General features: G+C 38.7%; 2 protein-coding genes across 2 annotated transcripts; both read left to right on the top strand.

Annotated features, from left to right (window-relative positions):
* The first annotated feature begins 3,111 nt into the window (after window positions 1-3,111).
* On the top strand, window positions 3,112-7,824 carry miip (migration and invasion inhibitory protein). The gene is made up of 9 exons (XM_072452977.1): window positions 3,112-3,478; window positions 3,997-4,082; window positions 4,485-4,575; window positions 4,667-4,778; window positions 5,346-5,428; window positions 5,506-5,632; window positions 6,346-6,442; window positions 7,030-7,143; window positions 7,288-7,824. The coding sequence occupies exons 1-9, from the start codon at window positions 3,238-3,240 to the stop codon at window positions 7,396-7,398; spliced, it is 1,062 nt and encodes a 353-aa protein (XP_072309078.1). The 5' UTR covers window positions 3,112-3,237; the 3' UTR covers window positions 7,399-7,824.
* Window positions 7,825-10,700: 2,876 nt separating this feature from the next.
* tnfrsf1b (tumor necrosis factor receptor superfamily, member 1B) lies at window positions 10,701-19,238 on the top strand. The gene is made up of 9 exons (XM_072452331.1): window positions 10,701-10,706; window positions 13,589-13,733; window positions 14,602-14,727; window positions 14,800-14,955; window positions 15,501-15,594; window positions 15,668-15,936; window positions 17,842-17,928; window positions 18,001-18,062; window positions 18,607-19,238. Exons 1-9 carry the CDS (start codon window positions 10,701-10,703, stop codon window positions 19,105-19,107), a joined length of 1,446 nt encoding a protein of 481 aa, XP_072308432.1. The 3' UTR covers window positions 19,108-19,238.
* The last annotated feature ends 1,849 nt before the right edge of the window (window positions 19,239-21,087 follow it).

The following is a 21,087-nucleotide window of genomic DNA, read 5'->3' as shown; positions in this document are numbered from 1 at the left end:
TGTTGGCAGGCAGTAACAGTGGGGGTATAATCAGGAGTATGACTTGACGAGTGGTGCTGTTTAATGATAATGGGCTGTGCGGTGGTCAGCTAATCACAGCGGAGCGACCCGGGCAGCACTGGGTGGGATTGGGCCATGACTTGAATACTGACGAGGCGCCTGCCCACGCTGCCCCACGCGCTAACCTCCGCGGGGGATGAAGTATATCATTATGGCTTTGACCCTGCGCCACCTGCAACACTGTCATCGCCGCCGTGAGTTGTGTGGAGAGAGAGAGAAAGGGAGGGAGAGAGATGAGAGAGGGGGAGAGAGAGACAGAGAGACTGATGAGAGAGGGGGAAGAGATAGATAGAGAGAGAGTGAGAGACAGAGAGACAGATAAGAGAGAGTGAGATAAGAGAGGAAGGTGAGACAGAGAGATAGAAAGAGAGAGAAGAAGAGAGAAAGGTGAGAGAAAGGGAGCGAGAGGGAGAGAAGAGAGAGACAGAGAGCAAGATGAGAGAGGGAGAAGGTGAGAGAGAGATGAGAGGGATAGAGAGAGAGAGAGGGAGAGGGAGAGAGCAAGAAGAGAGGGAGAAAGTGAGAGAGATGAGAGAGGGGGAGAGAGTGAGAGGAGAGAGAGAAGACAGAAAGATGACAGAAGAAAGAGAGACAGAGAGAGAGATAGAGAGACAGAGAGAACATAAACATGTTGTCTTTAGATGGTAATATTACATCAGAAAAGTGAATTAACATGTTTAGATCGAGTCAGGAAAATGATATGCAGCACAACAGGCAAGAAATACAAAAACACTACAATCTGCAATTTCACCAACTTAGGTTTGTATTTTTTAAGTAGCTAGAGCATTTTAGCAGAGCTTTATATTCATATACAACATTGAATACTATAAAATATGTTGACCTAATAAGTATTCATCAAGACATACGTTTGTTGACATGACTTAACCTAAGGATCAAATGACTTCAGGCATAAACTCTGTTGTTCTATAGTGAGAATGCTTAGATTATCAAAATGTATATATTGTGAATATGAATATCAACTATATTGTTTACAGTTGAAACAAATGCAACAAAAGGATGCAAACAATGAAATGATTAATTAATTAATTTAAAATGAAAATATATTATGCTGTTCATGGTGGTTTGTCTGCACATTTAGAACTTATTGGCAATAAATCCTTCTGATTTCGATTCTTTTGTGATTCATTTTTACAGACATTTCACATTTGTTATTGATAATTAAAGCTCAACTGATACGTTTAAAGACATGTTTTAACATTGATATATTTGATTAATATAATATCATATGGATTAGTGTTGGGATACTCCCAAAAAATAGAATTCAATATTTTTGTTAATATCAACCACCCCTCAAAAAGTATGAAGACAAAAATAAAAGCATGTACTAAAAAAAATAATCAAATGATTTGAAAGCCCAATGTTCTCTTCCCAAGAACTGACAATAACAATCCACTTGTTTAAAGGATCTCAAAAAGAAGTTTAATGCCAGCATTTGAAGATATGTTTTATCATCGCTTATACCACAAAGAGAATAATATGACATAATATTTGATTTTATGTGTTAGTACTCCCATGCAACCAGACACACACGCCAAAAGAGTCCTGGTCACTGTGTGCACTATCACTGAATCATATTATGTAATAGACCTGCTTTAGCTGAGTGTGTACACAATATAAGGAAATGTAAACCTCACTATTTATATTATTGCTTTGAAGGACACTAGTCTAAACTTTAAAGGGCACAAACATCCTATATCTCGTTATGCTGAGTTCTATGATTTATGTCTGGTACTTTTCGTACCTCTTAAAGCCTCCTTATTTACAACGTCTCCCTATTATGGTATTCTGAGAGTACGATGTTGCTGTTCACTTTGAGTCTGTGGTACTGTTTATGCTCAACTTTGCTCCAAGGGCTTGTTAGGTTTGGAATGGAAGAGCCCATTATTTAAAGCAAGCACCTATCTTCTTTCAGATTTAGAGACACAGTATTTTCTGGAATAAATACAAATACAAATAAAAATTATCATGTCTATTTTACTTTCATAGGTTCAATAGTAGCAATAGGTATTGGCGCAGTAGTAGTTGAAATTGGGAAATTAGAATTCATGTAGATTATTGACAGGGGCAATAGCAAAGACAGCCACTTGCGAGAGCCTATACAATTTTAGTTTGACATATGATCCAAATGTATCTATTTACCAAAGTTCACAATTCAAGTAGACTCATTCTCGTTTTGAGAATCCCTGGAATACCATCATCAGCATAGTTTAGTATTCAGGGTTAAATCCATAGATAAAAAAAACTAAACAAAACACACACGCAGCACACACACACACAGCACACACACACACAGCACACAGCACACACACACAGCACACACACAGCACACACACACACACACACACACACACACAGCACACACACACAGCACACACACACACACACACACAGCACACACACACACACACACACACACAGCACACACACACACACACAGCACACACACACACACACACACAGCACACACACACAGCACACACACACACACACACACAGCACACACACAGCACACACACACACACACACACACAGCACACACACACACACACACACACACACAGCACACACACACACACACACACACACACAGCACACACACACACACACACACACACACAGCACACACAGCACACACACACACACAGCACACACACACACAAACACTGGTAGTTATTCTGTTATTACTGTATATTCATAGACAATAAACTCTATTTTTACAATAAAACAATACATTATTGTGTGCATGCTTTTATTTTGTTATAGTTTATATTTTACAATTATTTATTGTTTTATGTTGCCTCACATCACCAAAATAAATGTGTTGATTTTGTTCACATATAATGGCATTAAATACACCTTCTCTGGTTCGGAAAAAAACATTTTCAACAATTAAATACGTAAATATTGCTCGCTAGAAGGTAAACATGGCCCTCTGCTGGTTGTCCTTCACATTGCAGGGCTAAAACATTGTGTCTGTCTCTTTAAGAAACAAAGCATGATGGGAGAAGCTTCAGCAGCCAATCACAGCATTGTTGTCAACGCGTTGTTATGGAGCTGCCCCTGTGAGTCTAATTTAAAATACAAAAGGCTGTGAACTTTCAATTTTCACTATTTTTTGACAACATTTACAAGAATAAAAGTCATCGTCATGCTAAAATGTCGTCCATTGGCCGGCTGGATGTTTTGCGAGAGCGAAACAAGGCGTTATTTTCTCAACTTCAGCAGCGAAGGAGGAAGTTGGAGGCGGTGAGCGTCGGGTTGCAGCAGCGGAGCCGAAAAAGAGACCGAGAGGACGGGCCGGAGGAGAGCTGTGAGGCCGAGGAGGTGGTGACTCTCGCGGGTGGAGGCCAGGGTCTCGCCCGGGCAGCGCTGGCTCAACCCAGAGTCACGTTTGCGGGTAAATAAAAAAGTTGAATGAACGCTATGATTTCGTTAGCCCAGTTGCAAGCTAAATGTAGATGAAGTGTAGTAACCAGTTCCTACCGCCAGATGGTGCTGGTTTACTCCCAACCTCTGTCAAATGTACGAACGTGGTGGCTGGAAACAACAGTGCAATAGAATTTATTTTTATTGTAGTGTTTCTCAAAATTTAGGGCGAGTATCAGCTATTGTCTGCAAGCTATTTTTTGTATTTTGAGTCATTCTTATTCACAATTGTGTCCTCCTTTTGATTTGTTCTTGTTTACTGGTAAAAGTCACATTGTAGTCCAATTTTAGACCCGGGGAAGTCCTGTTGTAGACCTGATTTAGATCTGGTGGTACTTGGAAGCTCAAATATTTTCTAATCTATACTTGACATGATTTGGAACCACTGTTTTAGCGTCTGGACGGGACACAATATAAATAAAGAAGCTAAATAAAATTGTTGCCGTCATCATGCTTAATAAAAAGGTTTTTATTTTGTGACCTTGGCAGATACCACTGCATGTACCGGGACATCTGAGCTCAGAACTGATGAGATGAGACGTACTTCAATGTCACCCAGATCTAAATCAACCGAGGTAAGTTCCTCATCCTCAAAAATACAACATACCCAGGATTGTGCGATTTGGTGAGATGTATATGAGAAATGTAAGCTTATGTTGTGTGTACATTTGTTTTAAACCCCCATAACAAAGAGGTCATGACATATAATAACATTGTAGGTCAGTATATCAGTAAAACGTATTATGATTACTGTTTGAATCTCACTATTTTCTACAATTCATGTGGCACCAATGAAAAGGCATAAAGGGGCAATCTTAAGATCATCATAAGAGGGGCAGGTGTTCACCTTAAATATTACTGCTCAATTTTCCTGATTGCTAAAGTGTATTTCTAATATAATTAAGTTTGACTGCAGTAAAAAATCACATGTTAATTAGAGAAATGTTACTAATAACTGTTTTTTTTTTTTTTTTTAGAAAGAGCAGCACGAGCTACAGAGTGAAAAAACACACGGAAGCGCCGCCAATCACCGTTCACGACCACTACTGGGCTATGACTGGATTGCAGGTACTTTTGGAATCGAGCTAGTGAAATATATGTTGAGGAACGCCCCACAAGCCACTGAAACTTGTGAATCACCATTGATATTTGTTTACAGGCGTCATAGATGCTGAGGACTCGTTAATAGAACGCTCTGATGATTTCTTCAACAACCTGTGCACGTTCAGAGCTTTGAATCGGGAGCAGTGTGTGAGCAGTCAACACTCAGGGTGAGTCTTATGTTTGGAGAATATGAGACAGTTTTTGTTATTGAAATACTCCTTTTAAAGCTATTTTTAAAGTGGTAAAAATCTGTCATGCCTTAGGGGGAAAGTCATTTGTTGTTTTTAGATATATTTGTGTAATTCAAATATATCTAAAAAGTAATTTAAATGTTCAAGTTCAAGAAGGTTTTGTAGTGGTTAAAGCAGTATTTCTAGATCCATGGCATAGACAAACTCAAACCGTCATGTTTCTGTTAAAAATGAAACTTTTATTCATTATTTATCATCATTTATTCATTATTTTTTATTTATAGATGGTGACCTATAGTTATTTGCATTTTTGGTTCACAGTATAGTATAAGAAGACTTTTTTTTTCTGAAGTTATGTTTTTTTATTATTGTACTTCTGTGCCTAATCTGTTTCTGTACCTAATCTGTGTTGCGACATTTGAATGTCTCTATTGTGGGACAAATAAAGGTTATCTTATCTTCTACTGTAGATCGATGGATAGATTGATACTCCTCTTGGCTCTCTTCAGCTGCTGTTAAAAAGTGATCTCTGCTTCCCGACAGGTTTTCGGAAGAATCTGATGAAAACGCTCCATCGGCGTCAGTGTCAGACCACAGCCCCGAGATGAAAAAAGACACCCATCAATGTAAGAAAGTCCTTTAACTTAACAGTATTTTCTAGTGTGTACTTAAACCCATTTTGTATCTAATTACATTGTTACAGGTACATTTTCCTATAGGATTAACAGCAGACTTTTCCCAGTTCCTCTAAATTCTGAGGAGCGCTGTCCCGTGTGCAAAAAACACAAATCAGAACATCCCCACACGGCGAAAGAACCTGCGCTCATGAGGTAATACTGTCTAACTGGGTCTTTTGGCCTAATGAGCAGCGCAATGACCTACTTAAAACCTCATTACGTTACAGAGACGAGCAAAAAGGGTTGCAAAACGTCCTCTAATTCTAACTCAATGCTTTTTGTTAGCTATTTTTCCCCCTTGAATAGCCATAGTTGAGATTTAAGTAGGTTTGTTAATCACTGGTCAAATGAACACCAAGTATTCATATCTATTCAGATCACCAAAACCAAACTTGAAACATTTAAGGCGACAAATTATGCAAAATCCACTTTAATGTGTATTTTTTATTGATTCCTGCATGTTGAGTAATACATCTTATATTGTCCTGCAACTGAGGCTCGAGTGCTCAGAACATTTCTGTTTTCATCTACCCCCTATCCCCGCCCACATCCCTGTGCTTGGTTGTGATTATTTGAAGAATTCAGAGTCCGAGTGATACATGTCGGGTTCTAAAATGTCACACAGCCACTTTTCAAGAATACAAATATGTAAATGACAATCCACAGCTTGTCACGGGGAAATGTCACTATGAAGAGGCGGGGCTTATTAGGAAGTCAATGGATCTGTTTCTCTTACTGAGCCGTTTTAGTTCAATATTGCAGTTTACAATGAACAAAATGTGAAATGTTGATCTACTTTTGTTATAGTTCAATACTATAAGAGCTTGACTTTCTATAGACGATCAGTATATGTGTTTTCATCCCAGGGTGAGCATTCCTCGCACCGCTCTTCAGCCTTCACACAAATACAAGGCTCATCGCAGGTGCAGCTTTGACCCATCGAACAGTCTTGGTTTGCCTTCGGTGAGTAAAAATGGTGTGGTATTGTCATTCATGCCAGCATACAGGAAACTACACATCATGTTAGACTTTTGTACTAAAACGACACACATTATGCAAAATGTACTTTTCTTGAGCTTTTACCATGTTCTACCATTGTTCCCTTATTAAAAACATAACCTGGAGTTGTTTTAAGCTTCAATCATGCTTATTTTTCCTCTCGCTCTGAGCCTCAAAAAACACTCCATTTCAAATTTTCCAGTTGTGATGTCATAGCTAGAAATCCGACATCTTCGTAGCTGTCTTTAAGTCCATAAATCATCACCAGACTAACAAGCCAGGTGTATCTCCTCTTTGTAAGTCCCTCTGCAGCCAGTAGATAGAGCTCTAACTCAATTCCTGATGTAGGAAACCCAGACTGATATAGATTAATGTGTGCTTTATGTATAAATGCATCATATTTGTCCTTTCACATAATTTCACACATTGTGGCACACTTGTGATGCCTAAACAGCCCATCACCAGTTGAAATGCAACAAGATCAAAGATGCAAATCTGGTGTTCCCCTGTTTTTCCATTCTCTTTTTTATGGAGCCTTTATTTGTGCGCAGCATTGCTTGGCAGGTTGGTCAAACAAGGGTCAGAGCACTGCAACTGCAAAGAGTAACCTTGATCTGCGGAGCTGTTTGGACACAAAGAAGGAAGCTGAAAAGAAGGAACTAGAGGTGAAGACCTGGCCTTTAACTTGTCAAACTGTTGAAAAATGGCAGAACAGTGACCATTTGTATTTGACATACTAGAGGGCTTTGCATATACAATCGCGTCTGGAAATATGGATTTTTACATTGATTTTGTTTTGTTTTTGTCAGGACGCGCCTGCATTCAAGACATCCAGCCGACAGAAGCCTAAACAGATCCCGCACGTGTCTCTTCTAAGTCGTCACAAACTCCAGCACTTTTCACCGAGAAAAAGAAAATAAAGGCAATGTTTATTTTACACTGAAATGAATCTTGTCAATCCAAGTTTGAGCAATAATTTAAATGCAATGTTTACTTTTTCTACATATTGTTAAAAAGAAGGATCAATTCAGACAAAATCTCTTATTTAGTCTTGAATGATCTTTACTTGTATTGCACAGAATATTCTTAAAAGCATGTCTTATTGCTTTGACACTGTAGAAGCTGTGCCAAACAAACTTAAGTGACCAATACAAAAATATATGGAAAAAGGGTTAGGGTTGATATTACTCATCAAGTGCAAATGAGGAACGAGCTAGCTGTAGTTATGAATGTTTAGCATGTGTTCATGAAATTGCACAAGACTGGAAAAGTTGTGAAATTGTTGCAAAAGTCAAATTTTAAATTGGCTGATCTTTAATGCGGTCTCAGCATTCCTTATAGAGCATCGTGTGGACGTGGACGTGTTGCCTATAGATGAAACCCAACAGTTTAGAGCGGCATAATGTTAGAATCTCAGGAGAATTAAAAGATTTTGTATCTACTATTTGTATGTACTATGGTCGTGTTGTGAGCACAGATATGATGATATACTACGTGAGACTACATTAAATTGGCATCAATGTGAACATGGTCTACAAATAAAAATGTTTTGAATCTTCATTAGAGACTTACAGTATATTTAGATGTTTGTAGTACCCTTTGTACTGCCTTCTGTGTCAACTGAGCCACTCTCATGCTTTTAAAGCTACAAAATGTTTGTCACTGCACCAGGACATGCAATGTGAGCCCGGCGTAACGTAAGGTTCATTTGATTCAGTACCAGACCCGGGACCCAAACACATGAGCCCTAAGACATAGGGAGTGTTCCAGTCTCGTCCAGTCTGAGTATGCTTTGTTTGTAGAGAATAATGTATCTCTGACGATGTGGGCCAAGACGGCACGAGCTGAGCTGGCTGTGTTTGACTGGCACTGGAGAGAAACGCTGTTTAAGGCACAGCAGCATTTTTAACAGCAGCTGCTCAAAAGTTGGAGCATAAAATAATTTTGTTTAGTACACTCAAAGAATGAAATTATGTCACATTTTTCCATAATAAAAATGTTTCAGGTTGATCCAACGCAATAATTTACATTTAAGACTTAGTTTATACATGGGTGTTTGAATGATGAAAAAGTAGGACCAATTAACAAATTAAAACAAAAAAAGATTTAAAGGGTGACAAGTCCTCAAAATGATGCCAATAACATGAAGCTAAAACTAATATAAAGCTTTAACATTTAATTAATTTGATCTTTTATCTTTATTTTATCCCCCTCCCTGAGGAAACAGCATATTTAGTTTTCTTGAGCAGTGCTAAGCACTGATACAGAGTTTTGTCTTTCCCACTGTGTTTTTTGGCTCCAGATTGATGCATACTTCTGTTTTTGACTTCCTCTGTCACTTCCTCACTTGAGCGCAGCCGAGCTAAAGGCTCTGAGAGATGCAGAGGAAGTCACATCCACCCGTGTAACCCATACAGAACAACGTGAGAAGCAGCTAAGAGATGTTTCACTGTGGTTACCGTTTTCTGTTTTGCACTACATTTAGTATACCATCTTCCATACCATCAGTAGCAGCAGCAATAGTAGTAACAACACATTTTCACTGAACAATATGTCATACTGTATATGTCATACTGCTGTGGCCGAAACTATTGACAAGACCTTTGCATCAATATAATACACAATAAACTTAAATGAGAAGAGCAGCACATGTGGGAGGGGGAATTTTAGTGCTCAATACAACTCCTACTCAGGAACAAACAAAACCATATAATACTTTGCTGTATCAGATGTGTTTTATAAAGACAAACTTTCTCAACGCAGACGTGAAAATATAACGGACGAGCAGTGTTTGGGGTGAAAGATATCATGTGACAAATAATACAAACTTGGCCATAATTCTTCTTTAGGAAATACAGTGTAAGACAAGCCCAGGATTTCCACAGGTCCAAAAGGTTAAGTTAGACCTCCTTCTGTGTAAGGAGAGATCGGGACAAGGAATGTTGGTGCTACAACATTGGAATGGAGCACACATTATTATAGTGTATTATATTGTTATAAGTTTGTTTTATCACAAGAGGGACACCACTGCGTTTTGATCACTAGACTGGTCTTTGTCAGGACAAACAGCATGTTGAACGTTGGTTTGTGAGGCACAGACTGGACATAGTGAGGCTTTCTGCTGTGCTCAGGGCTCCTGGAGGAGAGGGGACCCCCTGCCTCCACTCGGGGTCTTAGGGTCTTTCACAAGTGAGAGAAGGGTGCAGAGATGCACCTGTGCATCAGACAGTCTGTGCTCCTACTAGAATGCAGTTTGCTTTGTAGCTCATTAAAAATAATTAAAATTACTTCTAGTTTGTGCCCTTTTGAACAGAAAACTCCTGTCTAATATCTAGAAGTGCAGTGTCAGATTTAACCTGCTCGGATCTGATGTTGTTTTGGGGTTTGCTGCTTGTTTCCTTCCTCCAAAAAGTGCTCAACACATTTCAAGGAAGTCACTCTGAGGCTCCTGACCCGCCTCCTGCTTTGAGCCCTGCACACACTGCCGTCTCTGTCCTCCTCACAGATCATTTACCCTAAAAGAAGCAATGGAAGAATCACTTTTACTGTTGGTTTTACTCCAAACTGTTAAGGTAGGGTTTTCATATTTACCTGTGTTAGAGCAGATTGTGTGTTTGATTTGAAGCGGCAGGTGCAGCGAGTGTTGGCAGCAGTCTGCATTCCTCTGCTGCACCTTCCAACAGCCTCAGCCTCGGCATATTGTTTCTGGATTGAGCAGAAAACTAATTGCAGATTTGTAACCGCTATTCTATAAAGTAACTGAAAGTCAAGTGCTGTATTCATTTAGCAATTGTATAGCGTCTGGAGAATGTGGAGAAGTTTGGGATGAACTGCTAATATCTTAATGCAAAGGCTGGAGCGTCATTTATGTTGCACGTTTTCATCACTTTCATTGGCTACTCAACACCAAATCACAAACTTCAATTAGATGAAAGTGACCATTTCAAAATGCAAAATAGTCATCTGGAGAAAGGTAAAAGGAATTAGATGATTTGTCTTAGAATTGACTGGTTTTGTTTCAGGTTTAATCCCAGGTTTAGTTCTAGTTTTGTCCCATATTGAATGCAGCGTGTGTAGTCAGTGCTGAATTAAAGCTGCACCTTTTTAATGGAGACTACGCCGCCTGCTTGTCTCCATGGAGATGTCGCTTGGGATGTTACACAGTATGACATTAGACTTATCAACTAATGCAACTGTAATCGATAACGCCGTACTGTGGAACATGCAGGTACAACAACCAAGAAGAAAAGAAGGTGGCGCACTAACGACTGAATTTCATGACTGAATGAGTGTTTTCAGTTGCATTGCCTTGACCGTGGTTGCTGTTTATCACGCACACACTTGCCCTTTGTTGTTGCTGGTAAAAGTATCTGCCTCTTAACAGAAACATCCTTCCGCCCGACTGATTTCCTGCGATACAAAAACACCCTACACATCTGAGAACATTCACCCATTCTGATTTATAGTTGTACACAGGAGCAAAGAGCTGAAAGTTAGACACAGTTAAGACTTTGTAAGGCCCATGGAAAAGGGGAACGACAGGTGAAATGCATCTCTTAAGCGGAACAATAGCTGCCTGTCTGACCACACGGCCGCTCACGGAGGAAACCTGGGGGAATGGGCATGTGAACGTCTGACTAAAGAGATTACTGGGCAAAACAAACCAGAAACGATCATTTTTTTCAGCCATACTTGCTACTTAGTGCTACTTAGGTTAAACAAAGTCATATTCTAACTTCTGTCTCTGTTTGATATAATAACACATGTCTTTATGGCATTTTTGTGCATTTTTTATCCACTCCATATTCTTCAGTTGCAAGGAATGACTTTAGCCACAGCTGCCTTGGGGCTGTCAATCTGCACCATCAGCTCCTCGAAACACCACCAATTGCTCACTCACTCGTGGCACCTGGTATTCCTCAATGGTCTCCCATCCCAGTACTAACCAGGCCCTTAGGATTTGAATACATCATAAAACAATAGATAGCACTTACCGTCGGGTTGTCGTGTGTGGCAGATTCAAGATCCGAGAAACTCTTAAAATTCCTTTATTTTAACACTTTTAACAGGTTTCTTTGAATATGATCTAAAGTAGAAATCAGACCCAACCGTTATCTTTCAGGATTGGGCCTTCTCGTGGTGGAATTTGAACAGAAAAAGTGCTCAAATTCCTCAAATGATAATGAACATCATTTATTGGCATTAGCATTAGTTGCAGTTGAATTTGACCCATACCACCTGGAGTTGGTTATAAGTGATCAAGTAAAAGCAACATTAAGCCTTCTAATTCAATCTATATATATAAAAAAGTATTGCTTTGCTCATGTTTTGCTCATATTAACTTTATTTTGTCATTCAGAAAATTCCATTTCCTAAAGCTCGTTACAAACCTGACGATGGGAATTGAAGAAAATGTGATTCTTTGATTTGATTTCATCGTTTTTTAGTCATGGTCTCAGTAAAACATGAATAATCCTTAAATAGCGTTGTGATTTCTGACAATAATCGAAAAGCAAAAATGTGATATTGCGACATCCCTATTTACCATAACTAACACATTTGGACTAACATCATGTCCAGAGTTAGACGAGCCTCATCCTTTTAAAACATTTTGCGTTGCTACTTGATCCTCGAAGAATTAAATGACAACTTAAAGGAACTCCACACGTTTTATGACTAGGGACATTTTCCATCAATGATAACTAAAGTAATCTTTGATGTCTGATTGTGCATTAACTAACTCATTCTGGAACTGCTTCTCCAGCATTATTCAGCTTGTTTTAGCATTTGCAGAGACACGAGTCATTCATTGTCTCTAGTTTATGATTGATGAGAAATTTTGCCTATGCTAATTACAGTATGTTGCGGTTTGTTTAACACGCCCACTTTCATGACATAAATATTACCGTAAGTTTATCACGTTGCTTTGTTTTTCCTCTATAATATGTGCAGCTTAAGTCAGCGTTGACGGTCGCTTTCTTTTTTAACCAATAAGACAACAACTCGTATCCAAGCCTGGCCAAACATTGACTTACCTACTTACCAAAACGTCATGTAATAATTTGAGATAGAAAATGTTTTACTGCTACAGAAAAAATATCACAATAATACTTCTGGAAATTACGCAAAGCTACAGGCTGATAACTGATACCCTAAAGCAAGATAATCCCAGGAAACCTTTTTCTAAATTTAGAATATCGTTAAAAAAGTTGCTACAAATACCAAGCTATATCAATCAATCAATCGATCGATCAATTGATCGATCAATCAATCAATCAATCAATCAATCTTTAATTATAGAACCCTTTACAACACTTAAAGTGACCAAAGTGCTTCACAATAAAATCAAGGCAATACAAAACATGCAACTAAAAAAGTACAAAATAAAGTGTCATTACATCACATAGTGTTAAAAGCCAGTCTGAATAAATAAGTTTTTAGCCTAGATTTAAAAAGGTTAAAAGGCTGTGTGGTGCATGTCGGGGGGCCGTTTGTTCCAGAGTCTGGGACCAGCGACAGAGAAGGCTCGATCCCTCCAGTGTTTAAGTCTGGCTCTGGGGACGTCCAGTAAAAGCTGACCTGTCGACCTTAGAGACCTTAGAGCCCTGCGTGGGTTACGAGCCGACAGGAGCTCAGCCAAATAAGGTGGTGTCAGGCCATTTAGAGCTTTAAAAACAAAAAGTAACATTTTAAAATCAATTCTAAAAGAAACGGGAAGCCAATGGAGAGTAAAAAGAACCGGGGTGATGTGCATAAACACTTTAGTATTATTTAGCATCTATAATGAGAAATAAAACGTACTCATTCGATCCTTTACAGCTCAAATCTTATCATTCTACAACAAATAACAACACATTTCCCACTAATGCAAAGAAAATAAACACAGAAAAATATTGTTCCATCTGTTACTTTTACGATTGGTTGATGTAGCAGCGACAGGCCTAATAATAATAATAATAATAATAATAATAATAATAATAATAATAATAATAATAATAATACGTTGTTAATGACACTGGCTGAATAAAACAGTTTGCTCTTCACTTCACATAAACGTGGGCCCAGAAAGTCACACTTTCCACAGCTCGTTTTTAGCCTTCATTTGAATAGGGGACGAGAAGCCGCTCTAAACGTGTGTCTTTTTTCCGTCAGACGAGCTCGGTGCCTTTCGTGGCAGACGCCAATCGAATCTGCTCGGGCCCCGACAAGTACATCAGAGAAGGGTGGAACCTGTGCTGCAGCCGCTGTCCGCCTGGTGAGTGCTCAAGCAGTAACGCCCAGACAAGTTTCTTATCTACATCATCTAAATCTAAAAATCGAGGGCACTGTGTACACCGAGGCGCGCCGTCAGTGAAGATGAGAGGATACGGATGCTTTGATGACAAACAAGTGGAAATCATGTGGTAGATGTTTTAAATGGGGTGTTGATAATAGAATGTATATTTGAAATCAGAGTTTAACCGTTATTTGTGATTTCATGCTTTTTTTGTTTAATGCAGTTCGATGTTTACTTTTGCTCATCCTCTCATTGGTCGGCCTTTGTCGTGCTCCCAGTGAGTTATTATTCCAAAAATAAGTTGTTATTGTTTGTGATTTATTTATTAAGCCAAGGGTGACTTGGGCCAAAGTCAACTACAGCGCACAAAAAAATGTTTCAAAATAAAGTCAATTTGTGGCGTGTATTTCTTGCCCTTTCACTCAAGACTCAAAGACATCAAATATTCAAGCTCACATTTGTTACATCACGTCCCACTTTTGCCCGTAGGTTTTTAATCATAAATCTGCAGTAACTGAGCACGTTATACAAATGCAAGTACTTAAATCTTTTGTGCTCTACCTTACTTCTGGGAGATATGACAAAAATATGTGTAGATTTTTTATACTAATTTGTTAAAATGGTTTTCAATGTTACCGTCATTTCTTGAACATAAACAAGGCAGACGTCCTTTGAAGTTTGAACTCATAAAACCACATCCTACACTGAGGGTTCATTAAAACGACCAAAGCTGATCATCACTGACTATTAGAAATGACTGAATCTTGACCTTGTTTAAAATTTGATTAAATGCACGTACTTAGTTTTTATATCAAATTGCAATTTATTCCCAGCATTTTATTTCCAGGACATAAGCTGAAGGAGGAATGCACTTATGACAAAGACACGGTCTGTGAGCCGTGTGGCCCAGAGCAGTTCATGGAGAGATGGAACTTCATTGGAAACTGCTTCACCTGCATCAAATGCAAAGAGAGTCAGTAACAATAAGTCAGTATGTGTCTGTTAGTCTTTGTGACTGATGAGTAAATGTCATGAACTCTCTCAGTGAAGGGTCTGCAGTACGCACAGAACTGCTCCTCCACCACAAGCAGCAAGTGTGTTTGCCTCCCGGGCAGATACTGTCTGTTTGAAGAAAACAGAAACTGCCGGGAATGTCCCCGCTACAAAAAATGCAGAGAGGGGTTTGGAGTCTCAATGCCAGGTAAGTTTGTTTACCTTGTATTTTAGATATTTAATATGATTAAAAATACACTATTAGAGCAAAACTTTGGATTGAATGTTTATCAAAATTTACAATTTAAAAATTTAATTTTTTACATTTACATTTAATTAATTACATTTTAAAACTCAGCTTTTATGCCCTAAATTTACTGCTTGATTAGCCCTGGTTTTAATTGGCTGGATTGAACCTTGTTTGGATGTTACTGTCTTTAGTAAATTAGAATTTCACACAAATCCAGCACCTTCAGCTGGAAGTATACATAATACTAAAATTCAAACTCAATTTCCATACTAAGAAAACTGCTTGATACAACAATGATAATAAAAACACTTTGCACACAATGTCATATTCCTAATATTACATTACACTAGTCTTATACTGGTTCTGATATAGATCGAGACCATTCTAGTCCAACTTGGTCCTATCTGTTTTTTTTTTAAAGTCTAACTTTAAATGAAATCAAACATGTTCTAAATTACGTTTGACCGTGCAATATATGCAAATGCTATTATTGTTTTCTACAGGGACAGCTGCATCTGATGTGAAGTGTAGAAGGTGTCCAGAGGGGACTTTCTCTGACTCTGTCTCTCACACACAAGCCTGCAAACCTCACTCATTGTAAGAAATGCCATCTCAAGCCTCGTCCCTGTTCACGATGTACGCTGACCCCGTTTTCTCTCCTTTTCTTTAGCTGTGATGAAAGACACATTATCAGCAAAGGCAATGCCACTTCAGACACACTGTGCAAAGCTGCCGCGAGCACACCAGCCAAAGCAGTCCCGGTGACCGAACCAGAAACTACAGTAATGTCAGTGACTACAGCTGCTGAGCTCTCAACGAGAACCCCAAAGTCATTTCCCCAGCACAACAGAAACAACACAACTCCTGGCGGTTTGTTGTCGCCTATAAATGAGCTCCCCAATCGGACGCCGCCGGACACTGGAGCAGACAAGCAACTGGGTATGATAACCAGGGCGGAGCGCTTTAGAAAACATATCAATCTGTGTGACTGTGATCAGATTGCACTGGTTTAAATTACAAAAGTAAAAGTACATGAGAGACCAAGTATCTGTACTCTTTACTCCACTACATCTTTTAACTGGACCGAAAAGTAGAAAGTTCTTTTCGTTCTGCCTAAAGGTTTTGAGTTCAAGTCCCAGCTTTGAGCTGAACAGAAATATATAAATACAATTCAGGCCCCCAAAAAAATGTGTGTTTCCGGTAACCCGACCGACCTGAATTTCAAAATAAACCCTAACCTTAAACTTTTTATCGCATATTTACTGGCCGTGCGTTTCGAGAATGTCAAATTGTGAGAGAGAATCCAAAAGCTGCGGGTAAAAAAATAATCGTAAGATATGAAAATCGCTGCACTTTTGATAGGTTTCGTTTTACCTGCGGGCGCGTCCATGTTTGCAGATGCAACCTGCGCAGATGCTAATGGTCAGCGTGCAGACTGGCTGACACGCCCGGGGCAGCAGCGGTGAAGATATTTTGCATTACGGTCGAAAAGTGCTCACAACACGTAGTGACAACAAGCAAAACACTGGCGCCTGTCACGGGTTCGTTCACCACTTTCACAGTTCCAACTACTGCTGGAAATTGCTGCTATTAACAAGTGATTCATTCGGTCAACGAGACTCCAAAGTACTGCTGGGCACTTACAAGCAATGGTGCTTTGGAAAACTTTTTGGGACGAGTGGATCTACAGCTCATTGAACATGCGTGCAGGGCGGACCACGGCGCGTTGCCCGCTCTGTTGATGGCTCGTCTGCTAATGGCTCTTTTCCTGTGGTTGGACTAGTACAGATGTAGAGAACTATTTATTCAATATCTGCACCAATAAGGCCACTTCAATGCGAAGCGCTCACTTCTGAGAAAAGAAAACTGTCTGCAAAACCTGTGCGAGGATTGTAAAATATAATATTTTTTGAATTTAAAATCCGACCTACCTGAATTCTTTTTTCAATGTTATCAGAAACACACTATTTATTTTATTTGGCCTCAGTAGAAAAATTAAGAAATGTATTTAAATGTACATTTGTTGATCAAATATCAGCATAATTCTTTATCAACATCACTACATTTAATATGTAAAACAGTTCTCAAAATCTGTGTGAATTACTTTTTTCACTTTAAGTACTTCCAAACTTTTACTCTAGTAGATTTTTATGTGATACTTTTACTTGAGTCATTTTTGCACACATGCCTGTCCTTTTACTTAAGTAACAACATGGAGTACTTCGTCCACCACTCTGAGATTACACATTATACAAATCTCCACTCCAGGAGCATCAACATTTGGGGAGGGAGTTTATCTGAAGTTATTCTTTTTCCCACTCAATTTCGAACTAATCTTGCATTTATTTGGGACACATTGACACACGGAGAACATTCAAATGTATGTGCAGTTGTGTATGTATGAGCGTGTGTATGCGGACGGTCTGTAACTACTGCAAAAGCGTCATAAACTCAATTAGGGACAATCAGTCTCTCAAATTTGGGTTGGACATTATGGGGAAAAAGTACTTCCATTTGTTGATGAATCATATGAATTGTGTTTTTTTCTCACTAAAAACAAATACAATGCCATTTTCCAAATAATTCCACGTTATTCCACAAAAGTCTGAACTCTGCTCCAAACCAAGTCATTTGCTAGAACATCTTTCTCTAATTCAAAATCGATTAATTGTCCCTGAAACAATAACTGCTAAGCTAACATGTTTGCTGTTTGCAGAGAAGGTCATATGAAATAACTGCGCCCTTAGTGAATGAACACATCTACTGTGACTTCAAAGTGATATTGTTCTTGGTCTGAATTGGTCTGATTTAATTTCATTTGTTTGTGTTGTATGTTGATTTCAGCTGCAGTCATTGGAGTTGTTGCTGGCATCTTTCTGCTTCTCATTGTCATCATTCTGCTGATCCTGTGCAAACGAGTCTCCAAGAAAGGTAATCAAATATACAACAATAGTTTTCCCTGTAATAGAAAGAAATGTCAATGTTTGCTTATTTGTTTTTCAGCTACTTTAGAACATTGCCCTAAAGTGGATGCAAATGGAAACTGTGAGACTGACGATGTAAGTGTCATTGATCGTATTATACTTTACAGCACCAGCTTTAGAATTGCCTCATTTCAATGTATTGAATCCACCGTTATATTTATTCTGTCTTCATCCAATTCTGTTTGACCATTTTCTATTGTTATATTTTCCCAATATTGATTTCAGAGTAATCAGGACCTTCCTAATAACCAGAACAGAACCACGTTTTCCAACTGGTTTCAGATTGTAAAAGTTCATATTGAGTTAACATTTTTACATTCTTTTTTTGAGGATTTTAAAGGATTTTAAATATTGAAACAAGAAAATATAATAGTAATAATTGAGACATACCACTGTAGTATACAGATTTGTTAGCCTGAGTGTGAGTGTAGAGTGTTTCTCGGGACACAAACGTTTAGTAACCACTGTAAGGCCATAAAGGTTTTCAAACTGCCAAAACCACCCAACACACTTTCGTGATTTAAAACGTGTAAAATTCTTCAGTTCTCTACACTTGCAGGCGTTTGTCAGGATTGCAAGCTTACAAGATTGCGCAACTTTCTTTGTCTGCTTGTTTGTTTTTAAGCCGACAAACGTCTGTTATCTTGGGGACACCGAGCATTTGTCACTGAAAGCTGTTCAGCCAGAACAACAGGGTCTTCTCCAGAACGGGCACGCCAACCAAGATCAGGGCCTTTGCAACAAAGATGCCTCTATTGGACATCTACAGACAACATTACCTCTTCACCAACCTCACTCTGCCTTGTCCGAGCCTCTGCCGCTCCAGTCCAACATGGATCAAGTTGTTTCCCAAACTGGCACAAGTCTGCAGCCTTCTTCACAGCCCACAAGTCCACAGAGCATGGCCCCGAGCCCTCTGGTCAATGTCAATATCAATTTGCATATCGGGAATGGGACATGTGGACCACCAGCTGTGATGTTCACAGACATGGCACCAGCAGAGCCTACAATCCCTTTTGGAGAGGAAGAAGAGAGCTGTAGTCTTCTGCAGCAAGAGGATGGCAAGCCCTCCCTGCTGTCTGTGGAAGAGAGCGGAAAGTTCAATAATATGTCATCGAAACACTAGACAACAGTTGATTTAAAAGAGTTTGGTGTAGGGAGGCACTGATACTGGTGTTGAATATTTGCATCAATTCAGAATAAATGCCTGGAACAGGGATCAGATTGAAAATACCAGTTCAGACAATATCCTGATCGGACCTGTAAACTGATGTAATACTGACATCTTTGAGCACATGACATCTGTACTGTACTGTGTCAAAGGGAAAGCTCTTACTAATGTTGTTGATGTAAAAGTCTGATTGAGATTGTTTGTGCACAGAAGCAGAACTGAAGAATGTTTGGGAGGCGTAATAATAATCTTGTTTATATGCACTAAAGTATTACAGTAAAAAGCTGATCATGTAAATAATTGTAAAATAGGAAAAGTGTTGCAATTACGACAATAAGTACTGTTTTATTTATTCTGTCTTCATTAAATAAGATAGGGTTGATAACTGTTAAAAATACAGAATGTTGTGACGAGAAAGTTCAGAACCAAGCAAAAGAAAGCAATCACGAAATGTGTTTGATTTCAACATTAGTAAAAAAAAAGTTCTCATTAAAGAAATATGCTATTGTGAAGAAAGCACAAGAATGTGTACAATTGTAAAGTAACAAATAGATAGTTAAAGGACACTGTATAATGTATATAAGAATATTATATAATAATAATAATAATACACTGTTTAAAACGAAGTTTGTAGAATTAAACGTTTTGCAACTTTGTTTTCCATTCGTCGCATTTTTCCTTCCTTGAATTATACATTCACCATTGTAAAAGAAAAAATCGTGCCAAAGGACAAACTGAAAATACAAACCTGAAGAACATGTTAAACTTTTGAAACGAAGTCCCCATGTGCTTTACTTACTCCACACTCTGGACAACACTGACATCTGCTGGTGAGAGATAGTAACGACAGCGAACTGCCTTTTGACTCTTTTCCCTTCTCTTTCCAAAACTGATGTTATGATACTTTAAACTAATTAAATCTTACATAAAATTCCGCGTAAAATCGCTATCTTCATTTCATAGAACCAAAGTTATTTCTCATGGAACATGCAGACGCCAGCTCTGGATGCTAAGCAGAGCGAAAGGAAGACGGTACCACTTCAACCGTCCACGCAGGGGGGAGAGGAATATTGAAAAACCCAATTAATTACGAATACCGGCAACAATACTAGTCATGTAGTGAAATTTTTCGTTTAATTCCTGACATAACATGAATACTTTGGTCATTTCTATCAATAATTCGTCAAAAGCACAAACGTAATCCCCCTTTTCCTGTCAGTTGGTACGGTCTGTTGCCGCTGTGTTCGCGTTCTTCCTGAAAAACAGTGCCACAGATGTCGCTGCGAGGACGCCGCCAGTAAGTTGATCCGATTTCTCATTTTTGCAGCGATTTCAAGCAAAAAACTCTGAAATCAACACTCGCGTTTGTTTGATATGCTACAGTCGGATCTTTTGATGAACGTGTCGCATGTTGGTTTTGTTTTGAGCGTGTTTTATGCGCCTCTCTCTGCGCTTTCGCATCCTCTTTAACGCCGCTGCTTGTGTCGTGGTCCTGTGTGTTCTGTGTTTACAAATGCAACCAGCAGGAAAGCGGTTTAATGTCAATGATATGGCATTAAACCTGCTTTATACTATTAGAAAGCTTTGTCAAAATGATCGAAACAGAGGCTTGCATTTTGTCTTGAGTAACTCTTGTCATAGGGGGATAGTTAAGGAAGTCAGGAGAAAGCAGCAGGGATAATACAGCCGCAGGTGTTTCGTGCAGATTAAATCCTTTACATTTACCACAAAATGGATTAAATGTGAAAATGGAATAATAATATAATCGTAATATATTTGGATTATATCACATTTTTGATACAAGAAGAATTATTGTATAATCACTACACCTGATAACTACACATAAATATTGTGTTATTTAACATTTAAATAAGGGTTATTAATTGGTTCTCATTATTTTAGGAGACTCGTGTTTGCCCTGATGATCTAAAAATA

The sequence above is a fragment of the Eucyclogobius newberryi genome, unplaced genomic scaffold (assembly GCF_026437365.1).
Source record: "Eucyclogobius newberryi isolate DKJ021-1_F unplaced genomic scaffold, fEucNew1.0.hap1 SCAF_19, whole genome shotgun sequence".
Classification (NCBI taxonomy): domain Eukaryota; kingdom Metazoa; phylum Chordata; class Actinopteri; order Gobiiformes; family Gobiidae; genus Eucyclogobius; species Eucyclogobius newberryi.
Note: the sequence above shows the minus strand (reverse complement) of the source record. Positions and strands in the feature narration are given on the sequence as shown.

What these genes read in the sequence shown, in the direction of transcription:
- miip (XM_072452977.1), top strand. Translation starts at nt 3,238, where the DNA reads ATGTCGTCCATTGGCCGGCTGGATGTTTTGCGAGAGCGAAACAAGGCG. An exon ending in CCAGATCTAAATCAACCGAG is followed by an intron (nt 4,083 to 4,484) that starts GTAAGTTCCTCA and finishes TTTTTTTTTTAG; the next exon opens with AAAGAGCAGCACGAGCTACA. An exon ending in GGGCTATGACTGGATTGCAG is followed by an intron (nt 4,576 to 4,666) that starts GTACTTTTGGAA and finishes ATTTGTTTACAG; the next exon opens with GCGTCATAGATGCTGAGGAC.
- tnfrsf1b (XM_072452331.1), top strand. An exon ending in GCCTGCAAACCTCACTCATT is followed by an intron (nt 15,595 to 15,667) that starts GTAAGAAATGCC and finishes CCTTTTCTTTAG; the next exon opens with CTGTGATGAAAGACACATTA. An exon ending in GTGAGACTGACGATGTAAGT is followed by an intron (nt 18,063 to 18,606) that starts GTCATTGATCGT and finishes TTTGTTTTTAAG; the next exon opens with CCGACAAACGTCTGTTATCT.